This window comes from Aquila chrysaetos, chromosome 23, assembly GCF_900496995.4.
Source record: "Aquila chrysaetos chrysaetos chromosome 23, bAquChr1.4, whole genome shotgun sequence".
Classification (NCBI taxonomy): domain Eukaryota; kingdom Metazoa; phylum Chordata; class Aves; order Accipitriformes; family Accipitridae; genus Aquila; species Aquila chrysaetos.
The window spans coordinates 1,150,399-1,178,074 of NC_044026.1; the positions used below are offsets into that span (position 1 = coordinate 1,150,399).

The window sequence follows — 27,676 nt, forward strand, 5'->3', positions numbered from 1 at the left end:
TACGTATCCACAGTGATTTTAATAGTTCAGCTTCTGATTCTTACACTGTCATATCTGACATAAAAAGACTGTAATTGATTTCTTAGCTACAAATATAAATTATACCTGGATTTTCTTTTTTTTTTCCTTAAGAATAAAAAAGTACCATGTGTTCAATCTTCCAAAGTTAGAATTGCAAGGGGAAAGATGATAATCATGTGAAAGCTGTCGATAGTACACAAAAAGATCATTTACATGCAACATGAAATGGCGAGTCATTAAAAATCAGACTCCTTCAAAGCTGTTCAAATGATTGTCGCTACCAATTGTACTAACACACCATTTGTCTTCAGAGCCTATGGAAACTGGCAAGTCTTCCTCTGTAACTTCACTCACATTCCCACTTTAATACACAGAGCTTCCCAGAAACCTTTAATGGTCAGAAGATTTGGTTTTTTCACATACACCATTTTAGTCTATTTATTCTTTGACTTTTCCTTTCTGGTGAACTGCAAGCACTTGTTACTCCTCAGTTTGCTGGAGCCAGCAATTCGTCCCCCTTTCTTATGTCATGTAAATGATTCAGGCACAACAACCAGATTTTGTCCTTTTCGCTGGCTTGTAGTCCGTAATGTCTACAGTTTGCGCTGGCCCCTCAGCTTTCTGCCGTACAATTATTGGGACTACCATTTCAAACACAGTTTCAAAGAGGTAGTCCACCTTGTATCCTGTTTTTGCACTGGTCTCAAAGCACATTTTCTCAGCTGCTGGAACATCCTTCTCATCCAGCATTTTGTATTTCAGTATCTTTTTATAGAGCGCAATTGCATCCTCTGCATGGACTTGTTTTCGCACCTTCGAGCCACAGCTGGCAACAGACTTCTCAGGTCTATTTTCATCCGGTGGTAAAGCACAGTCATCAGTGAGGTCAACTTTATTTCCAACAATAGCAAAAATGCAGTCAGCACTTGCACTGTCCGTCAGTGCCAAGAATCTTTCTTCCAGCTCTGTCAGGCTTTGGAGGCTGTTCACATCATACGTGAGGATCACAGCAGCTGCTCCTCTGCAGTACATAGACCCAAGGCCATGAAACTGCTCCCGTCCTGGCAAAGGTTTAAACACAACAAAAAGTTAGTGTGCTGGAAGCTACATTATTAACTGAGTAAAAGAGTTTAAGGACTTTTAAGCCAATTTCACAAGTTTGGATGGAGCAGTGAAGGTAAAAATGTGTTCTTTGTAGCATTTTCAGGTTTTGCTTCTGCTTTTCCTTAAGAGTACAACAGTGCCACAGAACAGCTCAGCTCACCGCTTGCTCAATTTCAGAGCAGGGAATCTGTAAAGACGAGTGAGCAAGCAAGCGTGACACAGCATTCACAGTTGCAGAAAGCAAAAAGAAGTTCATTTTTTTTATTAAACTGCATACTAGTTTATTGTGTCACATTAACTACCACCCTGCTTGCATCCACAGATGGCCCTTTCCACCCATTTAACCATTTATAAACAAAAAAATAAGTTCTACTGTTTTAAATTCTGCTAGAACTTACTACTTCTATAAATTCAGTGTACACTTTCAAGTACATCCAGTTCAGAAACCTGGATCAAAGTCAGTAATCCACTGCTTTCTAGGTTTTGAAGGATTTTGTAAGCGATTTAGTCCTACGCTACATGCCCACAGTTCTCAGGTACATTGGCTTGGCAGGAAGACTTGCTGTCTTTAATGCTGCCATATATAACCTGTACTGATATGCATCTGTCCCACCACAAGTACTCACTTTTTTTTTTTTGAGTATCAAACCCACACAATATAGAGAACCCTAACTACATTTTAAGAGTAATTTATCTTTTAAGTTGCCCTGACCATCACTCAATAACCAACAGTTAATAACAAAACATTTCTTCCTCCTCGTCATTCAGCGAGTATCTACCAGCACTTCTAGCTAAGCCTTGATGGTCTCCAAATTCGTTTCTTGGAAGACAAAATTGATTCTTCCTTAAATTCTGGGAAGCAATGTTCTTCAGTAGTTGCAAAGGGACAAAGGGAAATGCAGCAGAAGACAAACAGTGTTTTCCTCTCCTACCGAGCACAGTAACTTTACCCAAATATCTGCTACGTGTAGAATGTGCTGTAGTACATTCACTTTACTCCCCAAAACTCAATCAAGAAAAAGATAAAACACACTAGATTTCAACCAGCCATCAGAGTCAGCCTTAGGTCACTACAGAACAGAAGAGTGAATGAACAAAGGAAAAAAAAAGGGAGGAAAAAAGCCAACTATGCTCTTCTGAACATTTAAGAATCATCATCATTTTTCAACTCTTTTCATACAGTCCCTTTGCACAGAGCCTCCATTTGTAGAAAATCTGGAAGTGATCTGGTTACATTCATTTTCTGCACAAAGCTACTGACCACCACGAGTTACAGCATCACAAAATCCTTGTAAATGACTGTGGAATAGGAAAGGCAGAAGAAATTCATACTGAAAAATACAAGTCAGCATATATTGGGAAAACACATCTGCACATGAACATGCACACTGTGAAAGTAACTTACTGCCTATCTCCATTTGGGAATAGAACTTAAAATAGATCTTTGAGTCACTGTAGTAAGTCCTTTCACAAACTTCAGGACTCTACTCCATGGTGGCCAGAAGTGGGAAAAAGTGTTCATCATTATCAGTAAAACAAAACTGGAAAACGTCAAGCTAGAACATGAAATCCAAAGCTCACCACACCTTTAACACTAAGTGAAGTTCTGGTAACTGCCAGAGAAATAGATTTGAAAAGGTGCAGAGTAGACTATAAAGAGGTATAAAAGGAAGCTCAGAAAGAGGTATAAGAGGAATGGTAAGGATGCTCAGACGTATGCACAACTTTTGCATGAGGAAAAATTGTGGGATCTCTCAGGCTGGTGAAAGATTGAAAAAAGGGTATAAACAGTTGTCTATAAATTCAGGCTTAATACTGAGAAAGTAACCCCAGAACAACTATTTACTTTCTCGTAACACAGAAAATGAGGATTTCACATTAAAAAAAAAAATCACGCATGTAGTTTAAGTACTTTCCTGCACAGTGGATAATTGGCAATAAGTGTAATATGACATTGCTGAGGTCAAAAGTTCAATGAAGGGAGTTAAAAAAAAGCATTAGGCAAAGTTTATGGAGAATTGCTTCTGTGCAATTTTGTATAACCTCCGATTTGTTTTCCCCCAGCAAAAGAAATTCTTTAACCAATGATCTGGTAGGTAGGAAAAAAAGAAGGGGAGAAAAAAAAAGATATGCCCTTGTTTAGGTATGTTGGGTAAGGGCAAGGGAGATTGGGATATGGGGGGGTGTCAGTGCTTTTACACTTTTTCCTCCAATCTCATGTTGAAAGTTGTGCTTTGAGTTGCACTGCAACTAAGTCTTTAAAAGTCTCTGATTTTTCAGTAGAAGTTTGTGCTGTGACCTACTTTGTTTTCATACGAACCCTGATTATACTGCGGTCTGGAAGCCACAATGGAACATATATCCTCCCCCGTTCTCCCACTTCAGATGCCTAAACCATAAAATCCAGCCCCCAGAATAATTTGCTACAGCAACTCAGTACTAGAACAATAATATTACTTGTTTTATGGAATTTGTATGCTAATCTAATCTTGCACAGCATAATATAAACCATGATACTTTTACACTCTAACTACGAACTGGCTACTTCTACAACTAATATACTGTTGAAAAGGGGAAAGAAACAGTAAGAAGAATTTACCTTGCATAAGGGATTAATTATGTCAGAGGAATTATGGATAGTCTGTCCCACTCACCCACACAGCACAATTTACATGCAGAAAAAGTGCATAATTTATTTTCGCAGTGCAGTTTCCTTGTCCAGACCGCTTAAGGGCTGGAACAACTCTAGATGTGCAAAAAAAACCCCAGAACTACACAAAGTATTTAAACTAATATCTCCGTCCCCGAGGTGTCAGGCAAAATACTATCAGACTTCACGGTGAAAAACTTACTGCATGAGAACAACCACCCCCTTCTTATGGCCAGCTATTTCTTTCTCTGGATCCATCTGGTCCCACTTCAGCCACGTACATTTTTACATAATTAGCTAAATTAAACAGTAAACCCTGAATCCAAGAATTAAACAATTTCACCCTTTCCAAAAATAAAGGTAACAGGGAAGAGTGCCAGAACTATCAAATAATTTGCATTCAAACAAATTGCAAGAACTACCAAATCAACTAAAGGCACAACATTAGGGAAACTTCTTAACACCAAGTAACCAAAACTTATTTTCATTTTTCTTTTCATCTTTATATTTTTTGCCTTATTTACAGCAGTTTGACAACCCTACAGCCATATCACTATGTGCAACACCATTAACTTTTCAGAGGCTATTCAGCAAGGAGATGAAGCCCTGTTGGAGACCCACTCAGGAGACCACTCGGAAGCGGTGCAGCCAACAAGCATTTTCAAAGTCCTGTGATGGTCATCATAAACAAATCTAAGAATTTTGAGCCAAATGGACCTCGGTGCCATAAAGTTCATAGGAAACCCAAGGGAGAAAGAAGGGAAAAGCAGACCTTGCAAGAGGCCAGCCTGATAGATAAGCAAGGCTAGATTTAAAGCATGCTAAGACTTGAACTTCAGGCCTAGGCTTTGGTCTAGCCATCCTCCTACAGCACCCCAACCTCCCAGCTGGAAGCCAGCAGCCCACATGAACGCTGTCTCTGGATGGGACCACAGCCTGACCGAGCATCCCCTTCCCTTCCCAGCTGTGGGATCCACTGACAGCAGCAGTGGTAACCACTGCCCGTCTCCTTCTCGGAGCTCTCCTGCTGCCTACTATCCCTGAGGGTGCTGGTGGTATAACCAAAGTAGCCTGTGAAGTTGATGTTGACGTTTACGAGAGCAAATGACTCCCTCCAGCTGGATTTGAATGCTCCTTACGTACCACCTCTTCAAAGGCTTTCACCACAACTTCTTAAGCAGCATAACTTCCCCCACACACACTCTTTCAAGAAATCCTCTACCAGAAGAGCGAGTTTTAAATCTCTCAGTGTTGAGCACGTACAAGAACGCAAAGGAGACTGTTACTTCAAGTCTCGAGGGAATGAAGCACCACAAATACTAAAGAGCTAAAACGGTCTTCCAGAAAGTACTGATAAAAGTACTGTTGTTACTCTGATATCACAGTCTGAGTAGGGTCCTAAATTCTGAGTTCCTAAAGTAAATATGTAGCATGGAAAAGTACATGAAGGCAAGTGACAGAAGCACGCTAACATTGCTATAAAAATGAACACGAGTACAAAATTGTCCAAAAAGTTTTCAGTCCATAAACCAGGTATCTTCCAATGATATTCACTGTAATTTAAATAGGATTGTAATCTGAACAGTAGAGAGGAATTAACACAAACACAAGGTATCAGCTAGGTTTTGCCCTTCAAATTCTCCTTCTCCTTTGTAAGAGTCTGAACTCGAGTGTACACAAACACAGACAGGAACTGTGCCCTAAGGAAATAGCCAGAACAAGAAACAAAAGAGAAAGTATGACACTGCACAGAAGTCAGCACAAGAAAGAAATGAGAGTTGAGGATTCAGCTGCAGTGGATGAAGGTTTAAAGGGTGACCCTGATGCTCTTGAGTTACCTCAGCAGGAACAGCCGCGTGATCACAGGAGTTGACAAAGAAGGGCCCTTTTAAAAAGGGAACAGCACTTCCTTCTGTTTGCAGACACAGCAGTAAAGTCGTGAACCCTTTAAAGGACATTAGGGAAAACAATTTTGCTAGGAATTGAGATTTCTGTTTGTGCACGTATACCAAGATATATACCGACTATCAAAGAACAAACAATAAAGGTCCCTGAAGGTTTCAGGAAAATTCCCCTGCCCACATGTGAGTCAGGCTGTAAAGTTTTGACACTGATGAACTCAGAGTTCTTCACTACCTTGGTCAAGACTTATTCCTTCTAGGTGGCTTTATCACATTTCCCTTGAAGTCAGGAGCTTTATTAAGAACTGGACTGTGCCTGTGGTTACTTGGGGATAAAAATAAAGCTCTCCATCCCAAAGGATTAACATGGATGACATAAGTAGGAATTAGTGGAAACAAATGAGTCAGAAAGCACTGTAGAGCTCAATTTTTACATATCCAGGAGCTGTCTGAATATACAATTTCCTGATCCATTAGAAAAATCCCAACATTTGGGTTTCCTCCGAGACAAAATTCCCCATAGAATAACCCGGGGGGGGGGGGAACCAACCAACCAAAAAAAAACCAACTCAAAACACCATACCACAACTCCCCCAAAAAACCCAACCACCAAAACCATTAAGTTGAGCAATTAGAAAATTCATTTAAGCTCCACCTTCACCTAGTACTATACATTCACAATGCTACATTATAGAATATTCTTGCATATATTGAAGTTTCAGAATGCAACAGACCTCTAGCCCTATTAAAAATCAAGATGACATTTATTTTGTTTATACTCATTACTTAGATATGAATCAACATTCAAGGCGTGAACTGTGCCTTGTTTCAGGAGCTTCTATTTAAGTTACTAGAATTAGATACGGATGTCTTGGCCAAAGCAGAACATAACATAAACATAGGAAAATACTGATCTTAATACCCAAAGGGCTTCACTTTCATGTTTTAGTGTAGACAGAGCTACACATGGAAGAAGAAAATAACACCCACATGTGTTAAGTGAACAACAAATAAAGGAAAAATTGTTAATAAGGCTCTCCAAAAGAAAAACATCAAAACCAGCCAGTCAAGAAAGCGGGCCCAATGTAACATATGATTGAGACAAACTTACTCCATTTCTAAATGCAACTTACTCTCAATTGCCAAGTCAAGTATCTCTATCTCATAATACAAAAAGATTTAAAATGGCAAAAGAGACCATCTCTTCCCTTAAACCTATATATATTTTTGACTTAATGAACAAATACTTTGAGCTCTAAAGGAGTCTGAAATTCCAAAGACCGCACAAAAATCCCCACTCTAAAAATGTGAATCAGTTCAGGCTTGCAAAGCTCCTTCTGCAAGGACTTGCACTGCTCCTTCAGCGTAACCCAGAAAGCCACATTAACAGGAACAATCATTCACTTCTCACTTCGGCAAGATGAGAAATCACGATCAAACTGAGTCCTGTCCTTCAGTCAGCTTTAATTATCATACTAGAAATATCACCCCCGCGCTAACAAATGTTTTACTTGGACACAAAAATCCATGGCTAGAAAGACCACAACTTATGCACTGCATAATCATTACCTATGAATTACTTAAATCCCCTTAGATCCAGTCTTAGAAAATGGAGGTTATTAAAAAACACTTTTACAATAAATAGAAACCATTAACACAACTTCAGTCAGAGATCACACAATTCAAATGGAGGCAAGTCCTAAATTCAAAGCAACCAATGATGTATTTGACCTGTCTGCCACAGATGAGAAAGCCTTACAAACCATAAACCGTGAAGCAGAAGATGCTTTCTAATACATTTAGCTCCATGACATTTGAATAAAAGGCAGGTCTCAAGAGTTCAGTGCACTGTTACACAGGAGGAATGTAATGTTATTTTCCTGAGCTGGAAGTAGCATCATATTATGTCACTATAGTCTAGTCCCCGTTGAATTCACACACAGAAGTCTACAGTCTGCTGGCAGATTATAGAATAGAATTCTATCAAATACTTAAACATTCAGTTCAATAGATCTGATTTTGTCTGAACAGCTTGATAAGCTACTTGAGAAAAATCCAACTAGTTATCTAACTGGAGGCAGAAAAAGGTTTTGATGAAACAGGAAATGTCTTGGCACTATAATCCCAAATTTATGAGCTATGGTACCACAGTATGGCTTTTATCCTGAGAGATGAAGCTGCACCCTTCCGTGTAAATAAAATATTAAAGAGAGTTTTTACGAAGCCTACTCAACTACCGTCAGTGACCCAGCAGTTCCTGGAATAAAACATATCCCAAAATATATGTAACCTGTGTTATTAGGAAACCTAAATTTCAATACGAATCAAAAATGAGGAAAAATACACAGCGATGAATAACTGAAGGGCTGTTTGAAAGGACTAATTCTTAAACACAATTTTTAAAAAAAGAGCATAAATCTTATCTTTTATCTTTGGAGGATAATCATTTGTCCCCTTCAAACTTGTGCAGGAATGTTTAACAGATATTAATATATTCTCCATGGAATAAGAGAAGAAGTGACAATAGTATTTGGGGAAAAAACTGGATGGGATGATTAGCCTTACCAAGCATCAAGGCCTATTATTGGGCATTCCCTCTCCAATGTAACATGCAAGGGAAAAAATAAAATTTGTCCTTTATTTCCATTCCTTTAAGTAACAAAACCAACATCTTTCAGGCATTTAAATTATCTAGTTACACTCTGCCAAGAGAGGACGACTACGCCCTGGAAGGCTAGTCCATACCAGCAACTACCAGTGTGCATTAAGAAAAGCAACTCGCTCTTACTTTCCCCGCTTTAGTTAAGGGCACTAAACACAAATCATGTATTTCTACCCCCTACTACATTTCACCAAAAAAAAAGCAGACATGGAAACAGATATGGAAAGCAGGACAAAGATCTAAAAAGAGTAAGTTTTTAAAGAGCATAAAAGACAAACTGTAGGGAAAAAACCTACCCTGTAGCCTCTACGAAGTTTTGTTCTTTTTACTTGTTCTAATACAAAGGCAGCGTATGAATTCAATTTTTTGAGTTGTAATCACCACCTGTATGGCTGGGAAAGGAATCCACTCAGAATCTTTACAAAGAATCATCATCACTGGAAGATGGGTATGCTGGAAAGCATCTCAAATAAACAAAAAGTGGGCATTTACTTACTGGAAAGGGAAATTTCAGTATACTCTATACCTAAGAATAGTAATAATGATATTCATGATAGGCTTCATGATATAGCCTTAACGAAGAAGACTATATCCAGATTTCTTTTGCCTATTTCTTTCTCCTCCCCTTTAAATATAATAACTAAACTAAAAATAACTGACACGTCATTGATAAGGTTTGCAGGACATGTTTCAGCAGGGACCGTCAAATATGAAGGAGGTAAAATACTTTGCCCTACAATTCTAGCCACTTCACCTACCTTCTGAAAGATAAGTCTTCCCTGAAAAGGATTAATAACTTTGCTAATATTAACGTTCTATATTTCTTCACAGATTCAGGCTTATTCCTAGTTTACAGCCTTTCCAAAAGGAAAGTCACCTTAACAGCCAGCTAAAATAAACGACAGCAGCAACTATTATTAATTTGCTTCTCCTTTTATGGTTTGCATTAGTAAAAAGTGCTCATAATTCTATTTTGGCTGTGTTTCCTTTTTTTCTTTTTTGCTACATACACCCAGAGTGATTATAGCACAACCCCTTCAAGACAGACCTGACAGGGAGGGGAAACAACCCCCTTCGTGCCGCTGTCCTTTCTGAGAACAGCTTTCCCTTGTCAAACTTGAACTATACCAATAGGTCAAGCAGTTTCAACCGACTCTTTAATCACTATTAAAACACCAATTCAATTAACATTCCAAAAGTGATACTTTGGCACAATTCACATAAAATATTTCTTCCAGAGAAGTTCACTTAAATGGGCCTTTTATTGTTAGGACAAATACCATGCTGAGAAGTTATGCAAGAATAATGTCAGCGTGGTGTACTGCACGTCACATGCCAAACTCTCTAAGACATGGTTAATGACCTACAGGATCATCTGAGCTTTATCTGAAGAAGACAGCTTGTTGCGACACGTTTTTCTTCAGCAAAAGGGCACACACAAAAACTTGTTTAATAAAAGTGGCAAAACAGAAAATAATGGGAGTTTTTGCTATTCAGTTAGTTTTATTTCATATCCTCCAACAAGACTACCTTTCTAGTCATGTGCTGGTAGAAGCTCCAAAATAAATGTCTAGACACAACACTTTCCTGATGTGCTGAAGAAATGACTCAAAAGACATATAGCCTTAACTCACAGCACACCTTTAAAGAACCCACAACTGAAACATGGGTAAAAATCTGCTGTGGTTTTTTGACAGTTACCAGTGCAATAGTTTATGGAGAAATGTGCTTTTAAGTAAAAGCTTCACTTTCTAAAGGCAGCTAAACTAAAAGCAGATGCCTAGCAGTTTACACTGGTGCCAATCAATCCATTGTTACATCCTGAAGAGCATGCCAAGTCACAGAGGTATCCAAAAAAGCTGATTACTGCAGATGAAACCCTCTCACCCACACATCAACTACAATGAACACCCCTCAGTCATCTTGTCAAATTTGCTATTATTTGGTTATGAACTAGTTTAAATATTCCCAGAACTTTTTTTAATCCAGCCCTGAAGAGTAGTTTGTCCATTTTCATTCCGTAACTGGTAGTTAAGACTTCCATTACTGGTTCCCAAAGACAGACTTGTTGGTCACCCTCAAGGGAACAGGAGATCAAGTTAGCATGGACAGGAGAGAAAAAACAAAAGAAAAAAAAATTCACAGAGCAAGGCCAGAGATCAAGTGTAATCCTCATTTGAGTCTGATCTCCTGCGTAATAAAGATGATAGAATTTCACTCAGTCCTCATCTTGTGACTGAGAAGGAATTTGTCTTATATAAAGCAGCCAAAGAAAGAGAAGTTAATATCCCACAAATCAGCTTGCTGTGTTTCAGCTTTCAGACTCTGAATTTCGATAGACTTTCTCCTTCATGGAGTAGCCTCTTCAAAACACAAAAAACAACCCCAAAACCAAACCTAAAAAACTAGACCACTACCACATTCCCCCCCATACTCCCCCAAACCCAGAAAAACTCCACACTCCTCCCTAAAAGGTATTCCTGTATGACTTAACCTCCTTCTTGTTAGGCCAGAGAAATCAACATTTCTTCATATTCAGGCTCTTTGCCTCTGGCAGATTCCTCTAAACCATTAACCATACCTGTAGCTCTTTTCTCCAATCCTTCCATATTATTCTATAACCAAGACTGTAAAAGAGTGTCATTGAAGCTATGAGGTTACTTAAATTCTTCACTACTTTCATCCCTCCCTACACTTGGCATACTTCTCAGAACAGCTCACAGGCTCTGGGACACCACGAGTTACCAAGAGCTGGGTTTGTCATCTACTACCAACTCAATGGACCTTGCAAAATACATATTGTTGCCCAAATGAATCTAGCTTAACCTGCTACCAGCACTCCATACCATTAGTGTCTCTTCATTTGCAGCCTTACGCACTTGTTTAGTCCGCATATGTGTAGCTGCAATAATCTTTTTTATAAAAGAGACTTATAAACTGAGTGTCTTTGGACTAAATGCATATTCATGGTATCTTATCACCAGCAATGTCTTCACCAGACAAAGGAGCTGCACAACTCCTAGATAAAGGAGAAGAAATACTATCAGAGAAGACCCCTATTATCCCTATTAGACTTAGCCCATGAACTAGTTTCAGCTTTTCTGGGACAAAAGAGTACCTGGGATCTGTTCTGTTGCACAAATACAAAATTATTTTTCTTGCTGGCAAGAATAAACCAGAACTTACCATTCTGATAATGAAATTAAGCCCAAGCTTCTAAACTCACAAGAATTTTCATTTGAAAATCAAAGTTCCCATAGAAACACCAATTTTACTCCACCAATATATCCAAAGTTTTAAATTTAATCATATTATGCCTAGTAACACAAAGCATTACATACAAAAAAGCTCCTAACATACCACCTAGCATGTTTTTGCCTATAAGAACTTTGACTAGACATAAAAAAAAACACCCAAACAAACAACCAAAAAACCCAACCTATTTGTAGCTAAAGATCCCATTGCTGCCTCTACAATCCTGAATAACTTTTTCATTTAGCTATTCATTTACTTTTTTCAAACCACCCATTTTATTTAGTTCTCTTGATGTACTGTGTTTATTTTTAAGAGAAGGAAATAACCCCAGAAGCTTCAAGCAGTTCACATATTTTCAGCTGTCTGCAAGGGTAGTGCCTTGTCAAAGATGAACAGAATTGACCTTAGCCCCACCAGTCCAGCAAGCCTATCTTGAGTGCATCTGCAACACAAACTGAAAAAACTACACTGGCATTTATCTATTTCCCTCTGAAACCTCACAGTTTTGTAGGAAGATGTCTTATCTAAACACTGAAGCCTGGCAAAAGAAATGAGGGCATGCCAGATTTATGGGACATTATCGTCTGATCTACGAGCAAATGCTCCACCAGAACTCCAGCTGAAATCTAGCATCAACACCATCTTTACTGAAAAGAAAATGTGGCAGGGTGCTTGAGAGTTAAATTTATGAAGCTCCTGTATGCCTGTACTAAAATGAGAGCAGGAGCGCAAGGATTCATTTAAAAATTTAAATCTAAGTAAAATGTAAACATTGATGCAAAATTCTTCTGAAGCTTTGTGTTTAAAAGACAATTTTAAACTGCTACTTAAAAAGAAGTGGTCATTTGGCAAATGACCTTCTTAAGGAAAGATATGATTGGAAGCAAACCATGGGGGGGGGAACAACCTTCAGATTTACTTTGGCAGAGTTCTGCAGGGAGCAATAGCACTGAACACTTAACTGCAGCAGCAGAGCTTGACGGTCAAATGCTGCTCAGCGGCGGGTAACAAAGAGGCCAGTAGCAGGACAGGGCTGTAAGACCACCTCGCCGGCGTGGGACGCTGGCTTCTGGGTTGTGCAAGAAGCCTTTCAGTTGTAACGCCCACTGGAACGCCAGTCCATCTCCTCAAATAAAAAGTCCCTCATACAGAAAAGCAATTAATTTTCCACAGGATGAGTTCTAAAAGCAGCCATTTTTTCTTTCTAGTACCTGAAAACCAGCACTTTTTCCTTAAATTTACAACTTCTTTCCACAGGGGAACAGTCACTGCAGATGAGCCCACTTCTCTACGCAGTGGCTAAGCAGAGGCTGTTACTGGGTCACTCAGAGTCACTCAGAAAGGAGATCTTCAAAGCCCACACTCCCTCCCCAAGCCTGCTCTTCAAACTGAGAAGCAGGTCCTTAGCTCAGGCAGGAATGCATGGCCAGGTGTATTTAGCACAGTTGGACCGGGGCTGGGAGGTCACTCCACACATACTGGATGTTTTAGATTGCTCAATAAGGAACAGGCAAGTTAACTTGGCTTCAAATTCACCCAAGCAAACATTGATACAGGTGTGTGATTAAAAAAAAAAAAAAAAACAAAAAACCAACCACAAAATCCAGAGATGGGTTGGGTTAATTGAGATTGCCCTCCTAAATGTCTCTCAATAAGCACTCTGAAAAGCTACCACTCACCAGGCATTCCTGCTGAGTCTCAGCAGTTAGCAAGTCAGTGTCTGCCCACTCCCTCACAGACGAGAAATGCTTCCTGGTTTTACTCATTTTTATTCCTATTTTAAGTTTACTTAGGTTTTTCAACTTCCTCATTAGATAACTTTGCTTTTGCCTTAGATATCTCTTTAGAACTTTTTTCTTTTTTTAAATCAAAACTCCCCATATGACTTTTTGCAGAAGGGTAACTACATACGTACCAATTTTTAGCAGAAGGGTAACTACATACATATCAAGTCAATCAATACAACACACTATACCATTTTTTGAGTGAGGCAATACCATGAACTTAGTAAACATCTTAATTAAGGACAGTGACATTTTAAAGAAGAAAAATAGTTCATTGTTACTGATCGCAGATCCTCTTGGGATTAAGTTTTCTATTCAACCATAAATAAAATTAAATGGTCTAATCTATTAGAAACATTATTATTTTTCCATACTACCTCTTTAACCCCAAACACATCATATGTATTTCTGCCTCCCAGCTGTCAGTCTTCAAATCCTTTCTTCCCAAATATACGAAACCAAACCACCAATGTGCAGCTATAAACTTTTTTGTGTGCATGCACCCACCCAAGGAGAGTCATACGATAACACAGTAAGTTAGCTTTCTCTTTCACAGACCCACAGGAGACCTTCGCTTACAAGAACATTAGCTATGGCAGTACCCATTTTCCATCAGCCCCACTTCAATGACACTTCTTCCCGTCCTGCCATCAGTACTCGGAAGCATTCGCAGTGGCGACGGGCACAGTGCTCCGCTTCGGGGCCATCCCAGTGCACCGGGCAGAGGGTTTTAAGACACTGCAAAAAGCTCAGTCTTCAGACATTTCCAGGGATCTCCAGGGTGCTTTTACTGCAGCACCAGGGCACCAGAAGCAATAGCTTTTTAGCCTTTGGTACTCAGCCTGGAAGACTTTGAGGACAACCGGGTCACGTATCCCTGGGAGCGCAGCTTCCCTCCCTTCCCCACGGCCAGAGACCACCCTCTTCTCCCACAGCAGCAGCACGGCTTTGTTCAGCACGGCACTGGAGCCCTGCAGTAGAGAGGGACGGACCCAAGCATATTGGCCATGATTGCTTTTGGAGATAAAATTAATTAATAAGCCCATATGTAGGCAGTACCTCAAGCACTATTTCCATAACTCTTTTATCCTGCTAGTCCCTTCCAGGTTGATTAGGAGTAGATGACAGGAAGAGGAGGACTAGAAACACTTCTAAATGACCTAGCTTTCACAAATCAGAAGTTAGTGCAAGAGAGCAGCTGAATGCCAGTAGTCATCACTGTTCACCACCGGGGAGGGGGGAAGGCATCTACAAATCCCAACATTCATATTCTGAAAAACAGAGACCAGGTTTCACAAAAACACATCGGAGAGCTGGCAGGTTGTCTTGTCAGAAGTGACTACCTGTGTCACATGTTTCAACAATGAGAAATGATTCTTGCACACATAATGAATAACACACAGCTGTCTGAAATGCCTTAGGAAGCTATGGTTATCAGATCAATAGCAGGCACCCACAGATGGTCTGCCCCAGCAGATACTTGATTAGTGCCTCTTATTTAAGGTTATATTATCTTCTGGTGAAATGGAACTCAGCTGTAGTAGATAACTATATGCTAGCTCCTGATTTGTAACACCAAGTATAACTTTAAACCAGCCTTCACTAGCAATTTGAAAAATATTTAAACCTTTCTAAATGGGTAGAAGTAAAAAAGGCCATGGAGCTTGCAAACTGAATGAAAAATCTACTTTTTTATTTTTTGAAGAGAAACTCATATTAGTAACATGGGATATAAACCTAGGCCCAATCAATAGACCAATATTTTTATGATTTGTTTCAACGTCAGTTCATTTATAGGCAGGTTCTCAACTAAGAACACATGCAATTCATTCACACATAATTTATCAAGAAAATTACAACTGCTTCTACTCTTTACCAACCACCACCAGTTTCTATTCAGCCAAAGTCATCTTTACTGGGTGCTTCTGGACAGTCGCTGTTTGTCAAAAGCAGGAGGAAGTTCTGAAGACCCGCTGGGCTGCCTTCAGCAAGTACCCAAAGTGGGAGGCCGTGCCAGACATACAGCTGCTGCCTGAGTTTTATGGGAACGTTCTTAAAACTTGTTCACCTCATTCAGATAATTTTATCACAGGACACGTGGCTTGTGTTTCCAGAACTTGCGCTGGCGAAGATGAACACATGGCTTTTACATTTCCAGCACTACTTCTGCCCTTTAATTCCACTTCTGGCTTCTCAGCCTACACTCTTAAGAGCATATTTAGTATTCACTGTTTAGAGGCATGAATTTGAGGATTAAAGAAATGAAAACCACAAAACAGGCATGCTAAAAATCAATCTCGTCTCATTAACATTTTCCAACCTGGCACAAAGGGAGTAGCACTAAAAACTGTAAACAACTCAGTTCTGAACTTTCTATACAGAATAAGCTACAAAGAGCAATGTGACCACTGTCCAGTGTCTACCCATTCAACCCTCATGCCATGAGGGGAAGCTACTTACCAAAAGGGAACTGCCTACAGGGTTGCATGCCTTACATCCTTTTCTTTCATAATTAAGGCAATGAGGCAGTATCTCTAGGTCACAAAGTGTTCTGCCACTCAAAAAGAGGATAGACACCAACTATTCCACTTCCACTGGGCTTCCAAGGCTTGAAGTAAAAAAAAAGACATTGAGCAGGACAATGTGGAAATGGCATCAAATGCTAAAACAGGAAAAGAAATAAGGGAAACAATACGAATGCGATGCATACAGCTATCTGCTGTGGGAGTGGAAGCTCATGTCCTAAAGACAGTCTGATAGGAGTGTTTGTTCCTCCTCGTAAAAATAAGAAGTAATCATACTGGCAGGGGGTGGAGGAGCCGAGTGGTTTGAGCCATTTTCAGTTTCACAAAACTAGAGATTTACTTTTTAGATAAGCAACAGCCTGTATCGGGGGGGGGGGGGGGGGGGGGGGGGGGGGGGGGGGGGGATCATTCATACTATACCAGTGGGGTTTTTTTGTTTTGTTTTAAAACACCTAAGTCTCACTTGCAGCAACCCACAAGATTTGACGATCCCTTTTATGAAGCTTGGAAGATGATAACTACGTAGGGCTTTTTCTTTCATTTGTTTTTTAACTATAAACCACTACAGATTCCAGTCATTTCTCCCTTTTCTAAATGAAACAAAGTATTTGCTTTTCTTGAGAGTAAATAACAGCCAGAGAATGGAAACAAATAAATAATAAACAAAAAACCCTCTAAAATATAACTGAGAGCCTTATTTCTAACTTCAACAATTAAGAAGAGAGCAACAACAGATTTGTACATCCAGATCACAGACCCACCCCACTACAAAGAACAGAAATTGAACTTCTGAGGACTTTCACAACATAAGGCATTAAACTGCATGAAGCTTCAGTCCCTTCGCTGAAGTAATCTGCACAACCAGAAAGGGAAGTTGGTGAGCCCAAACCCCTTGGGGAAAGAGAAGCAGGGAGCAGGAGCTCAGCTGAAGGTCCTTGCAATCAGGGCACATCATCACACATGTATGTTTTTATACTGCTGTCATTAAGTGGAGTGGGAGCATGAGCTTAAGCCAAAATCAAAGTTGGTTGACTCCATGTAGAGAAATTATTACCCAGACAATGACCAGCATTTAGACATTTGTTTTAAAGTCTATTTCAATCTACCTAACTTTTGCTTCACATTCTTCATGAAGTGTACTACACATTAATTTCTCTTGCCCCACTTCCCAAACTGTTTCTTCGGGGTTTCTAGTTAATGTATTCTTACAGGAAGAACATTTTCCTGAAGGTCTAAGCAAGCCACCCTTCATTTTACAGATAATGATGTAAGGAAGAGAAAAATAAAATCTCAAGTATTTAAATATCTATGGTCAAATATTATACGTGACTAAAAATTCCTAAGCAGTCATCAGCTGCAGGATGTAAGACAAAAATGTCCTGCTATTTCAGCTGTACTGAAGACCATTCTTTTTAAACTAAGTATGTAAGAGCATTTGGATGGCTGGACAACACCTTTTCTCTGTATTTTGTAGAGATTTCCTGAAGTACAAAAACAGCGGTTAGGAATATTAAAATCACATAACAGATTAAAGAAGAACTGTCACTGGATCAACAGGAGAGGCTGATGGAACAGGGAAAAGTATCTACATCAGATGCTTAATCATTATTGAACAAAATTATTCCAATCTTAAATTCACTAACCTGTAGACCAGAAAAAAAGGGAAAAGGAGGTATTGTCTGTAGCTGAGGATATGATGAGTTATTTTCATGACAGAAAAAAGCAAAAGCAAAAAAAGAATTTGTGAAAGGGTAGAACAGAAAGAATCTGAAAGCACAGAAGCTTTAACTCATAATAAGACGTTAGCCCCTGTTTGAGTATTCAAAGTTTTAAGCGTCTCTCCTCCTGGAGTCCTGTACATAAAGTTTCCAACATGCAACAAACTAGACTGAAATGTATTTTTGCTCCAATGGAATCGGTGAAAAGGCAAAAGCTCAAATACACATTTTCCTTTTTGCTTTATGTATAACACACTAATAAATTCAAGTTCACACAGGTCTTTAGACTGTCAGCAGAGTTCTTCCATGAATGGCTCCTTGGTAGCACATGCAAAGCCAACTTTGATTCTAGTCTGCTTCCTAAGAGATGGACAGATATATCAGAAGATTCACAAACACATCTGGTGATCTATCTCCCTTTAAAAACGATGTTAAGAAGTTCTCTTCTAGATTTGTTTTTTTCCACGCCCACGTAGGTTAGTAGAATTAGGAAATCTTGTATGCTTATTGAGTACATTGCCCTAAAGGATGTTATCCTGGATCTCCTGTGGTGAAGGATGGTAAACTACTTATGTTGAGAATTCACTGAAATTAAGAGCAGAAAAACCTCATTTCCTTTGACCCCCTCTGCTCTCAACTGTACCACTTGCATAAGCTAAGTTTAATCACAAAGTTCAAATCTCATTTCCTATGCATATCTTCAGGTACTGCATATGAAGTTATAGTTAATATGACAGGCACAGGAAAAGGAATTTATCACAAGGTTGATGCCTTTTGATCAAATCCCAGGATGTTCTACCCAGTGCTCACCTAGAAGAAAGCAAATTATTCAGACTTGGGAGAGAAAATGTTTCTTTCTGTTCCGTAATTTTTAATGGCTCCAAATGCATCCACCACAGACTCAGCACTTTTCTCGACAGAGACCCAAACAAAGGTTACTTGTTTGGATGTTTTGCAATAGTACAGCGTGACTCAGATGAGGAATTACTAAGTGTACCTTCAATTCAGGCAGTTCAACACTGCCACAGGAGAAATCACTTGGAAGCTCACATGGCTAGTGGCTTCAACACGAGATAGTAATTGTAGTGAAGCAAACAACTCACCTATGATATAAGATGCGACTGCAGTGTGAAGTAAGGATACTTAAACTAGCCTATCAGGAGCAGCTCAGCCCAGGCACTGTGAAGCTGGCTACGTGTCTCCCTGGCTTTCACATTTGTGCACTGCAGTGTGCACGTAGGTGTGAGATGAAACAAGAGAAGTACTCACCATACATGTGCGCCCAAAGAAGTAATTGTAAAACCATACAGCTAACAGCTAGGTACCTGCCCCATACTTGTACTTTAAGCACCCACTGTCACCCTCCTTCCGAAGGAAAGAGTAAAAGTTCATTGCAGAGTCAATAGAAAAAGACATCACAACCCAGATTGCCTAAGTTCAGGCACCTAAACATACAATCCTGATTTTAAGTAGCTATTTGTTTTTCATTACAGAATGTGCCTGGTGCCCCAGAAATAACCAGAACTGAGTCAACATGAGTTTCTTTGTACACGTTCATCTCTGTGTTACAGCTAATGAAGTTTTTTGCTGTTCTGTGCAACACTATTTACTTGGCTAGACAGAGAACTACTGGGGAAAAAGGATCCCATTCCGTCCCCGTGTCTTCCCCCTCATGCTCACAAACTGTTGAAAGAGTGGTAATTTCTTAGACAGCTCAGGTATACATTTCACAAATACTAAAGTCAAACTGAAGAGTGCAACAGGGAATTAATAACTTGCATTCTTGCACAGAACACCTATTTACACCTTTGCACATACCCTACTAGGAGACTGGGTTTACTGAAGCGAATAATCCAGTTCTTGGACACCCTTCCGAAATTTTCTACAATTTCTCCCACCTGCTCCCGATCCAGCAGGAAGATTAATTTCCATATGTCCGCAACTTTTGTCAGCAGCTTTGCCATTGCATTTACATCGACTAACCACTTCTCTTGTACAAGAAAGGGAAGCATGAACATTTTCAGTATTGTCACAAAGCAGACGGGCAACACTTAAACTAACCTTTCAGCTGTCAAGACAATTTTGACAGAGATATCTGGAAAATACACCTCTTCCTTCAGTAAGCAGGGAAGAAGGGATGCAATGCCACAGGCACAGTCTCTTAATTATGAAGATTCTCAGTATTGCTCCAACCTAGTATCTAGGACTTTAAAACATGGGTTTGAGATAGACATATTCAATCAATTCAAGGACTTTGTATCAGCCAAAGCCAAGAAGCAAAATTTTCACAGAAAAACAAGAACACAGGCCATGCACCAAAGACTAGACAAACATATATTCTTGTTTTCCCTTCCACCAGCCACTCAGATGCACTTGAAAATGGTCAGTATTAAGCCCTTGCCCCCCTTTTACAATATGACACTCAAACTCAGGCCTCACTCCAGGCTAAAATTGGAAAGCAAAGACAACCTCTTTTGTTATGGATGCCGAGGTGCTACTGAGGACTCCAAAGTTGCTCATGTTCATCAAGCCGCAATGCCATGGCATGACACTGGACAGCTTTCACCAGGCACAGACCTCAGGTCACTGATACTATTCAGAGAGAGTCTCACTAAACCGTCAAGTGGTTTCCCCACTCAGGCTAGAACAGCACAGTCACTTTGCATGCTATTATTAAATACCACATGCAAAGTGGGGATTTAACATGGGGGTTGGAATACAGAAGTTACCGCAGAGGTTCATACACGACATTTATCTTGGCCCGCATCAAGTACTCACAACAAAGAGGCTTACCCTCCCCATTAGCTTGCCTCCCCAAGAGTTGGTACTAAAATAACACATCAGAAACAAAATTCCTCCTTCAATAAAGTGAGTTAGCCATAGCTGAATAAAAAAAAGTGTGTTACTTTTGTCTTCTGTTTCTTTTTGATGTGCATTTTTCACAAATGCCTCTGACAAGGTATTCCCATATTTTTCTTCATTTGCATACAAAAGCACTTTGTTTCAGCAGCAGCAAATTCATTACCTTTGACTTTACTTGTGTATCGTTGTATTTTTAAGTTGTGGGACATGGAAAATGGAACTTCCTCCAGGTCTTTCTCCAGAAAATTCATTATTTCTTTGTATTTTTAATCACTTCCCAAGTTATTCTGCTCTTTTCAGGAAACATTCATTGCAGAAAAAAGTAATCTGGTGCACTGTTTCATAACAACAAAACCATGCTTTCAGGGATGGTCTAAAGCTAAACCTTTATTCCTGCCTCTGAACCTGCTTCAGAGGCTTTAGATACACAGCTCACTGACAGTGAACTCTTTTCAGGGGTTTTCACCACGTACACAAGATATTTTTCTCAGCAGCTAGCCATACTGTCCCTTTGAACCTCCGCTCTTATGATTTGCTTTTGAAGATGTGGGGACTGTAATCGTACACAGTAATCCCAGGAAAGCCACCCTATTTGTGTATGAGGCACTGGTCCTCAGCTGTCATTGTTTTACATGCAACAATTATGAACAACTGATAAGCAGAGGCCAACATCATATTCTGCAGGATAATATTCCCAAAGGCAAAAAGCAAGCGGCCCCCAAGCCGTGACTCACCAGCAACAAACTTAAGGCATTTTATTCTCCGTAATTTCCATTTTGTCCCTTAAGTTCCCACCTCCTGAGCACAGGCACACGCTCAGCAGCCTTCCCGACTAAGTGATCCCTGACGCCCAAGGCACTTTTTGAGGTGATACCCCCTAAACCCTTCCAACAATCAACCTCCTCAATTAAAGATACCTCATCACACATTCAGCAACATCCAACCCCAGCTGCTGCTGTCACCATTTCACAGGTTCAGAAAGGCTTTCCCATGTGCCTCAGAGTTCCCTTTGGCTTTGACTAACCTACCTAACCATCTCATCCATAGCTGCTTCTCCCCTCTTGTAATCCTCTACTTCCAAAAGTCAAAACCAGCAGAGTATCAAACAGAGTAGCTACTATCAGTCTTCGCTTGTGAGGAAAATACGCCACTTAATCCTACTCTTTCTTTCTTCTGTTTCACTGTGCTGGAGGACCATGCTTCCTCCCTACCTACAGCCAATCTGTATATTGTTCACCACGCAGGGGAATGTTTCCTCCAGGGAGACCAGCCTACCTGGGCTTATCTCATACACCAAGGACCCAGTCACCCCCCATCCCAGGCTTCCCCCAAGAACTTCGCTGGGTCACCCCCTTTCCAGAAGAAAAACATGTGCAGAAGGAAGCGTACATCAACACAGATAAATTTGGGGGGGGGGGGGGGGAAAACCACCAAAAAAAAAAAACAAAAACAAAAAAAAACAACCAACAAACCTCAAAGGCTAACTAAGCGAGGGAGGAACTTAACACTTTTACCAGCTAAACACTCACAGCTAGCCAGAGAAAGCTCAGCACAGGCAGCTGCCTGCACTGCTGCCAATGAAACACTGATGATCAGAGATCAGAAACTGTGAGCAATTCATGCCCACCAGCACCAATCAATCAGACATCAGCAAACCAGTCACAAGAGATGTAAGCATTCGTTACGCAGATACACTGCAGTTGACCCGAGCCACAGAAAAGCCTTTTCCAGGCTATGTTTATCTCCTTTGTCCCTACTAGCTCCGACAAGTGAAAAGTCACAAAAAAAATCTGCAGGTGCAAAATAAAGGGGTGGAGGATGTAAAAATATGAACTGATAACTGAATATTCACAGAAGAAAATAGTCAAATCAGTTCTTGCATGCAGACAGCTAGCTCAAGATGAGAGGAAGGAAAAGGAGGGAAGTTTGCCTTCCCAGTTAACCTTTATGTTTCCCCACTGTAATGCTGCATGACTATCTGTTGGCAAGTCCAAAACCCAGCCTCTTTATTAAAATGCAGTTACAGGATCATGAAGTGAACTTTACAAAATACTTGTCATTAACTTACCAGATGGCTGCTCTAATACTAAGCCAGCAACACAGGGGACATAACCACTAATAATTAAGAAGCCTTGCTGCTGGGGGGAACCACTTCAGTCAGATGTACAAATGTCAGCTTAGAGAGACTAAAAATCTAACGTACAAACAAGTTTTTCCTTTTCAAATATCAAAGCATCAGAAAATAGGCCTGAATACCCAAAAGACTCCCACAACGTTGTTAGCTGCAGCCACCATGCGTTAGTATTCCAGGTTTAAAGGTGAAGCAGGACCAAGACCCTCAGAACTTCAGGATGTGTTTGTGCTGCCCAAGATAAAAGGCTACGTGCTAGCTCAGAGCTGCATGCCATCAACACCCAGCAGGAAGTTTTTGGTTTACTCCACAGTTGCTGTCAGCACTGCCCAGAAGATATAGATATATATATATATACACACACACACACACATATATATAGCTTTGACATCCTGAGTCTCAACCTCCAGTCCTTTCATGCGAGAAAGTTCTTCTGGCTGATGCTGTTGCTTACCTTCCTTGGTTCAGAAAAATACTACTTCAAACATACTACTACGAAGGTCTCCAAGCATACACTCAAACGCTTTAGAGACTAGGCCTCTATCCAGCAGACTAGTCCTTTAAAACATGCTAAAAGTTCACAGTTTCTCTCTTTTTTGTATAGTTTATGCACTTTCTTTTTTTAATTCCTTTGAATTAACTGACCCAAACAGAGAACAAGCAAATATAGTTTGTAGCATCAGAATATAAGGAGTAAATAAATAATTCTCTGCACCAAGAATACAACAGCAGCCACGCTGGGTCAGACACAAGACCATCTATCCAAGCATCTGACAACGGAGAAACAGTCAAAAGCAGATGGCTAGGAAAAAAAGAGCATAAAAACATGGCAAGCATATGATACTTCTCCCAAGTATTCTTCCATCTGTGGCTTATTTGCTTCCTTGAGCTGAATGCAATTTCCAAATAACTCCTCTCATAATCACCAGATTGGAAAACTGGAAATGTTATTTGCTGTGAGCATTTACATAAAAAAATAATCAAGTCTGACAACTTCTGCACACCCATTTTACAAGACTTGCGGATAAGAATAGGAAAGATTTAGACTAGACTAAGCAGCTGATTTTTCCAAGATAAGGAGGGGTATGAATGTACAGCCAAGAGAAGAGTCCTCCCTAGAGTAACTGATTTACATTTCAGACCAAGCTTGGTAGAACAAGTCAGGTGTGCACTTCTGTGATTTACCAAGTGATAACAACAGAGAAACATACATTTTAAGCACTTTGGCAAGCAAATTTAATTCTTCCTGGGAAAAATTTGAGATTTTTCTGAATAACAGATTGAGAAGTAACGCAAGATCAACAGTGATGAGTAAAAATATTTTAAGTAATTCAGAAGATCGGCAATTAAACTGATGTAGTACTAATATCCACTCATACTTAACTTTTGGTCCATCACTGCTACTGCAGATATACTCATCAGCCACTGAAGTCTAATCTTGTAAAGACAAAACTCTGTATTACAGGAACAAAGCTTCAGTGTATCAAGGTTTACATCGTTAGAGCCAACCGCCTAACCATCGAAACTGAACTGAAAGTAAAATATAGGGGACTTCTCTGGAGGTAACAGTCCCCAAAATAATGCTGATAAGCAACAACAAAAATAAACATACATTCACAGACTAAATACATGAAGTAAGAAAATTAAAAAAGGACATGCATTCCAGTTACCCTTGTATAATTGTGTACTTTACTAGAGTACTGACCTAGTGTAGTAGTTACTACCAAGCATCCCCTCATTTTCTAGACCAAACCTTCCATATTTCTACATTGTACATTGTGTAAAGTACTACTGGGGTATTAAGACAGTCATCTTGAGTTGGCACTCAGTATTTAGGTAGGTAAGATGGGTGCAAACATTGAACTGTACTTTTGTCATATTGTTGTGCTAAAGAATTTTTCATCTCCTGGATGATCTTTTATTTCTGGATTCCCCTATGTATCTACACACGCACAGTTAGAGAAAAGAGCGTATCTGTATTTGATGACCTTGTAACTGCTTCACAAGAATTCAGTGGTAAGCAATGTCAGGTTAATAAACAGACCAAAGAGCTAAATTTTAAACTCCTCCATACTACGATAATTCCAAGCTTACTTGGTACCCACCTGGTAGAGGTAAGACAGTGACACCATAGAGAGATAAGAGCCACAGACCAAGGACTGCAGATGTGGCCAGCAAAAGCGTAAGGTCCGCACAAAAGAAAAAAAAAAAAAAAAAAAAACCAACACAGGCTTTTGAATCCCCTTGTTGACTTAGCATCAGAGTTGCAGTGCCTACAAGGTCCCTTCCTTCTTCACCAGGACAGGAGAAAGCATTTACATGCCCTGGGAGCTACTACTTCTTAAAAGATTAATGACAGCTGTTAATAAACCAGAGCCCACAGGCCCCAACACAGTCTAGCCCAGTCTTGGCAACTTCCATTGTTCTGCAGGAGCGCAAGTCAACAGGGAGATGGTGCAAGAGTCTGTACCTGACTCTGAAAGGCAAGGGAGAAGACACTGGGCTCGATGCCAATTCCAACGACAGAGGAGAATGAGGAAGACGTGTTATGCCACCCTCAGTACAATACAACACCACTCTTCAACTGGAGCTCTGCAAATACAGCTCCAGCAATCCTGCTACAGGAGTCCTGCCGAGGCTCGGGAAGCAGCAGGAGCTTCTACTGCCGTGCTATGCAGGCACCAGCATCAGCAACGGCCCTGCTCCAGGGTGCGGAGGGAACTCTGGCCACCAGAAAGGCGACGAGCTCTGAATGCCTGCATTGCCCCCAGACAGGTATCACCTGGGTGCTTCACCTGGCACTGGGAGAACCACCTATGGAGCTTTCCAGATCCCACATAAAGCTGGAACCTGAACCCTCAGCTAACACTGAATAAAATATTGCAATAAGTATAAACAACTGAAAAAAGGGCTCTAAAACCAGAAGACAAAGCCTGGGAGGAACTTATTTTACGGTATATGATTTAAAAAAAAAAAAAAAAAGGCAAAAAGCAGAATGGTGTAAGGGAAATTACCAAAGAACAATCTCACCAAGATAATTCTTCTGTTGAAATAAAGCCCATTGCTAATCACCCACATGGGTCTGGCTTACTAGAAACAAGCAACAGTTGCCCGCAAGAGACTCCTCACAGTAAAACATGTCAGTTCTAAAACTGAAGTAGAGTTTTTGAAAAGATACTGCAAAGGACATACAAAGTGTATTTAAAACAGAGCTACTGCTAGTGAGCTTTCATCATAGTAATAGATTAAGAAATGCAAGAAGCAAAAGCTCTTAAACATCTCCTCCCCCGCTCCAAAAAGTGTTTCTGCGTAACTTCTCGGCAGTTTCATTCCCCCCTTCCTCCTTCTTAAGTCCTGATGCAGGAAAAGCCATTTTGGACTAGATTGTGACATGAAGTGACACAGCAAATGAACTTCCCTCCCAAACGTCACCCAGAGGAAACTGGAATATTGCACGATGCTGCAGCTCCCCAAGTTTCACAAGAAAATATAATCTGCATTCTTCATATTGCCACTAACAAATTTTAACAAAATTCAGCTAAACGTGAAAACAAGAAAAACACTGAACAAGATCTTTCTTCCACGAGCAACTTAAGAGGCAAGAACGTTCGTAGACCTCATTTTTGAGGGTAGTCTGACCCTCTAGATGACAGAGCGGAGCTTCCTGACCTAATAAGCGAGAGCAAGATATTCATATGACCAAGACCACAAAGCACTTCTCCAGTCCGTGCCCTGCCAAGACTCCAAACCACAACCCGCGCTCCCTCCTGCACTCCAGCGATGCCGCCCGCTGCAACGCAGCTGGCCAGACCACCCCTCGCTGCTGCCCCAGGCAGAAATGCCTGCAGCCCCTGCTCTCCGCGCACTAAATCCTGATGGGCAGGCTCTTACTGCTGCGGCGAGACCGCGGGCCACGTCCGAGCGGTCGGCAGGCGTCGTGCCTTTGGAAGTCCGAGCCTGACACCAGCGGATACCAGTTGGACATTTAAAAGCAGGCAGCGAGAAGTGATGAACAGAAGCTGCGACCTCTCTAACTCCTGCCTGAATCTGCAGTCAGTAGCCACCTCCTCGGGCAAAAGAAAGCAAACGGGCATCTATCTTCTCCGTACACCCCCGTTTTGCAAAGCAGGTCCCCCGATGCTAGAGATCAGCAGCGGTAAGGCCCCTTTTGGCCCGTCAAAAACGTGTTTCTTCTCAGACTTTGCAGCAGTACCGAAGTCAGGCGCTAAGCGCCCGCCCGTGTCCCGGCCCCCGCCCCCGGCCCCGCCGGGGCAGAGCGGGCTTCACCTCCGTATCTCCCGGAGAGGCGAAGCTCTCCCGACCGAGGCCACCCGACCGCAGTCCGTCCCGTCAGCAGTCTTTACGCTAGGGCCGGGCCAAAAATTCGGGAAAAGAAAAACACACGCCGAGCGACCGAACGGCGGACGGTAACGGCGGACGGTGCCGGCGGGCAGCCCCCCCCCCCCCGCCCCAGACGCCGGAGGGGCAGGCGCCGCTCCCGCCGCAGGCAGAGGAGACCCCCCCACCACCCACCCCCGGCGAACACCCCGCAAGTTCCTGGGAGGCCCTTTCCGCCGGGAACCCGCGGGGCCGGACAGCCCCCCACACCGCCCTCCCCGGGCCGCCCTGCACCGCGCCCGGAGGGGGGCCGCGCCGCGCCGGGGGTCTCACCCGCCGTGTCCCAGATGGAGATGTTGTAGGGCCCCCACTGCTTGAGGTAGAAGGCGCCGCCGACCGTGCTGACCGTCTCCTGGAAGCGCCTCTCCATGTAGCGGTGCAGCAGGGAGGTCTTGCCCACGTTCATGTCCCCCAGCAGCACCACCTTCCCGTCCGGCTTCTTCATCGCGGCCCGTCCTGCCGGCTCCCGCCCGCCCGCCGGCCCGCTCCGCCCGGCGGAGCCCCGGAAGCGGCGGGAGGGAGGAGGGCGGAGGGCCGCCCTCCGCCGGCAGCGCAAACTTCGGGGGCTCGGCCGCCACCCGGCCCCGGCCCCGGCTCCTCCTACGCCCGGCCCGGCCCCGCTCCTGCCCCCGCCCTCCGCCGGCGCCAGGGGGAGGGGACGCGGG

The 27,676-nt window shown here is 41.6% G+C and overlaps 1 protein-coding gene across 1 annotated transcript; it reads right to left on the bottom strand.

Moving 5' to 3' along the window:
• Positions 1-4: 4 nt before the first annotated feature.
• RAB20 (RAB20, member RAS oncogene family) lies at positions 5-27,599 on the bottom strand. The gene is made up of 2 exons (XM_029998785.2): positions 27,285-27,599; positions 5-1,082 (listed from the first exon to the last, which is right to left on the bottom strand). Exons 1-2 carry the CDS (start codon positions 27,454-27,456, stop codon positions 562-564), a joined length of 693 nt encoding a protein of 230 aa, XP_029854645.1. The 5' UTR covers positions 27,457-27,599; the 3' UTR covers positions 5-561.
• Positions 27,600-27,676: the final 77 nt, after the last annotated feature.

Coding starts and splice junctions, on each gene's coding strand:
- RAB20 (XM_029998785.2), bottom strand. CDS start 27,456: ATGAAGAAGCCGGACGGGAAGGTGGTGCTGCTGGGGGACATGAACGTG. Junction 1,083..27,284: donor CTCCATCTGGGACACGGCGG/GTGAGACCCCCG, acceptor AACCTTTGCCAG/GACGGGAGCAGTTTCATGGC.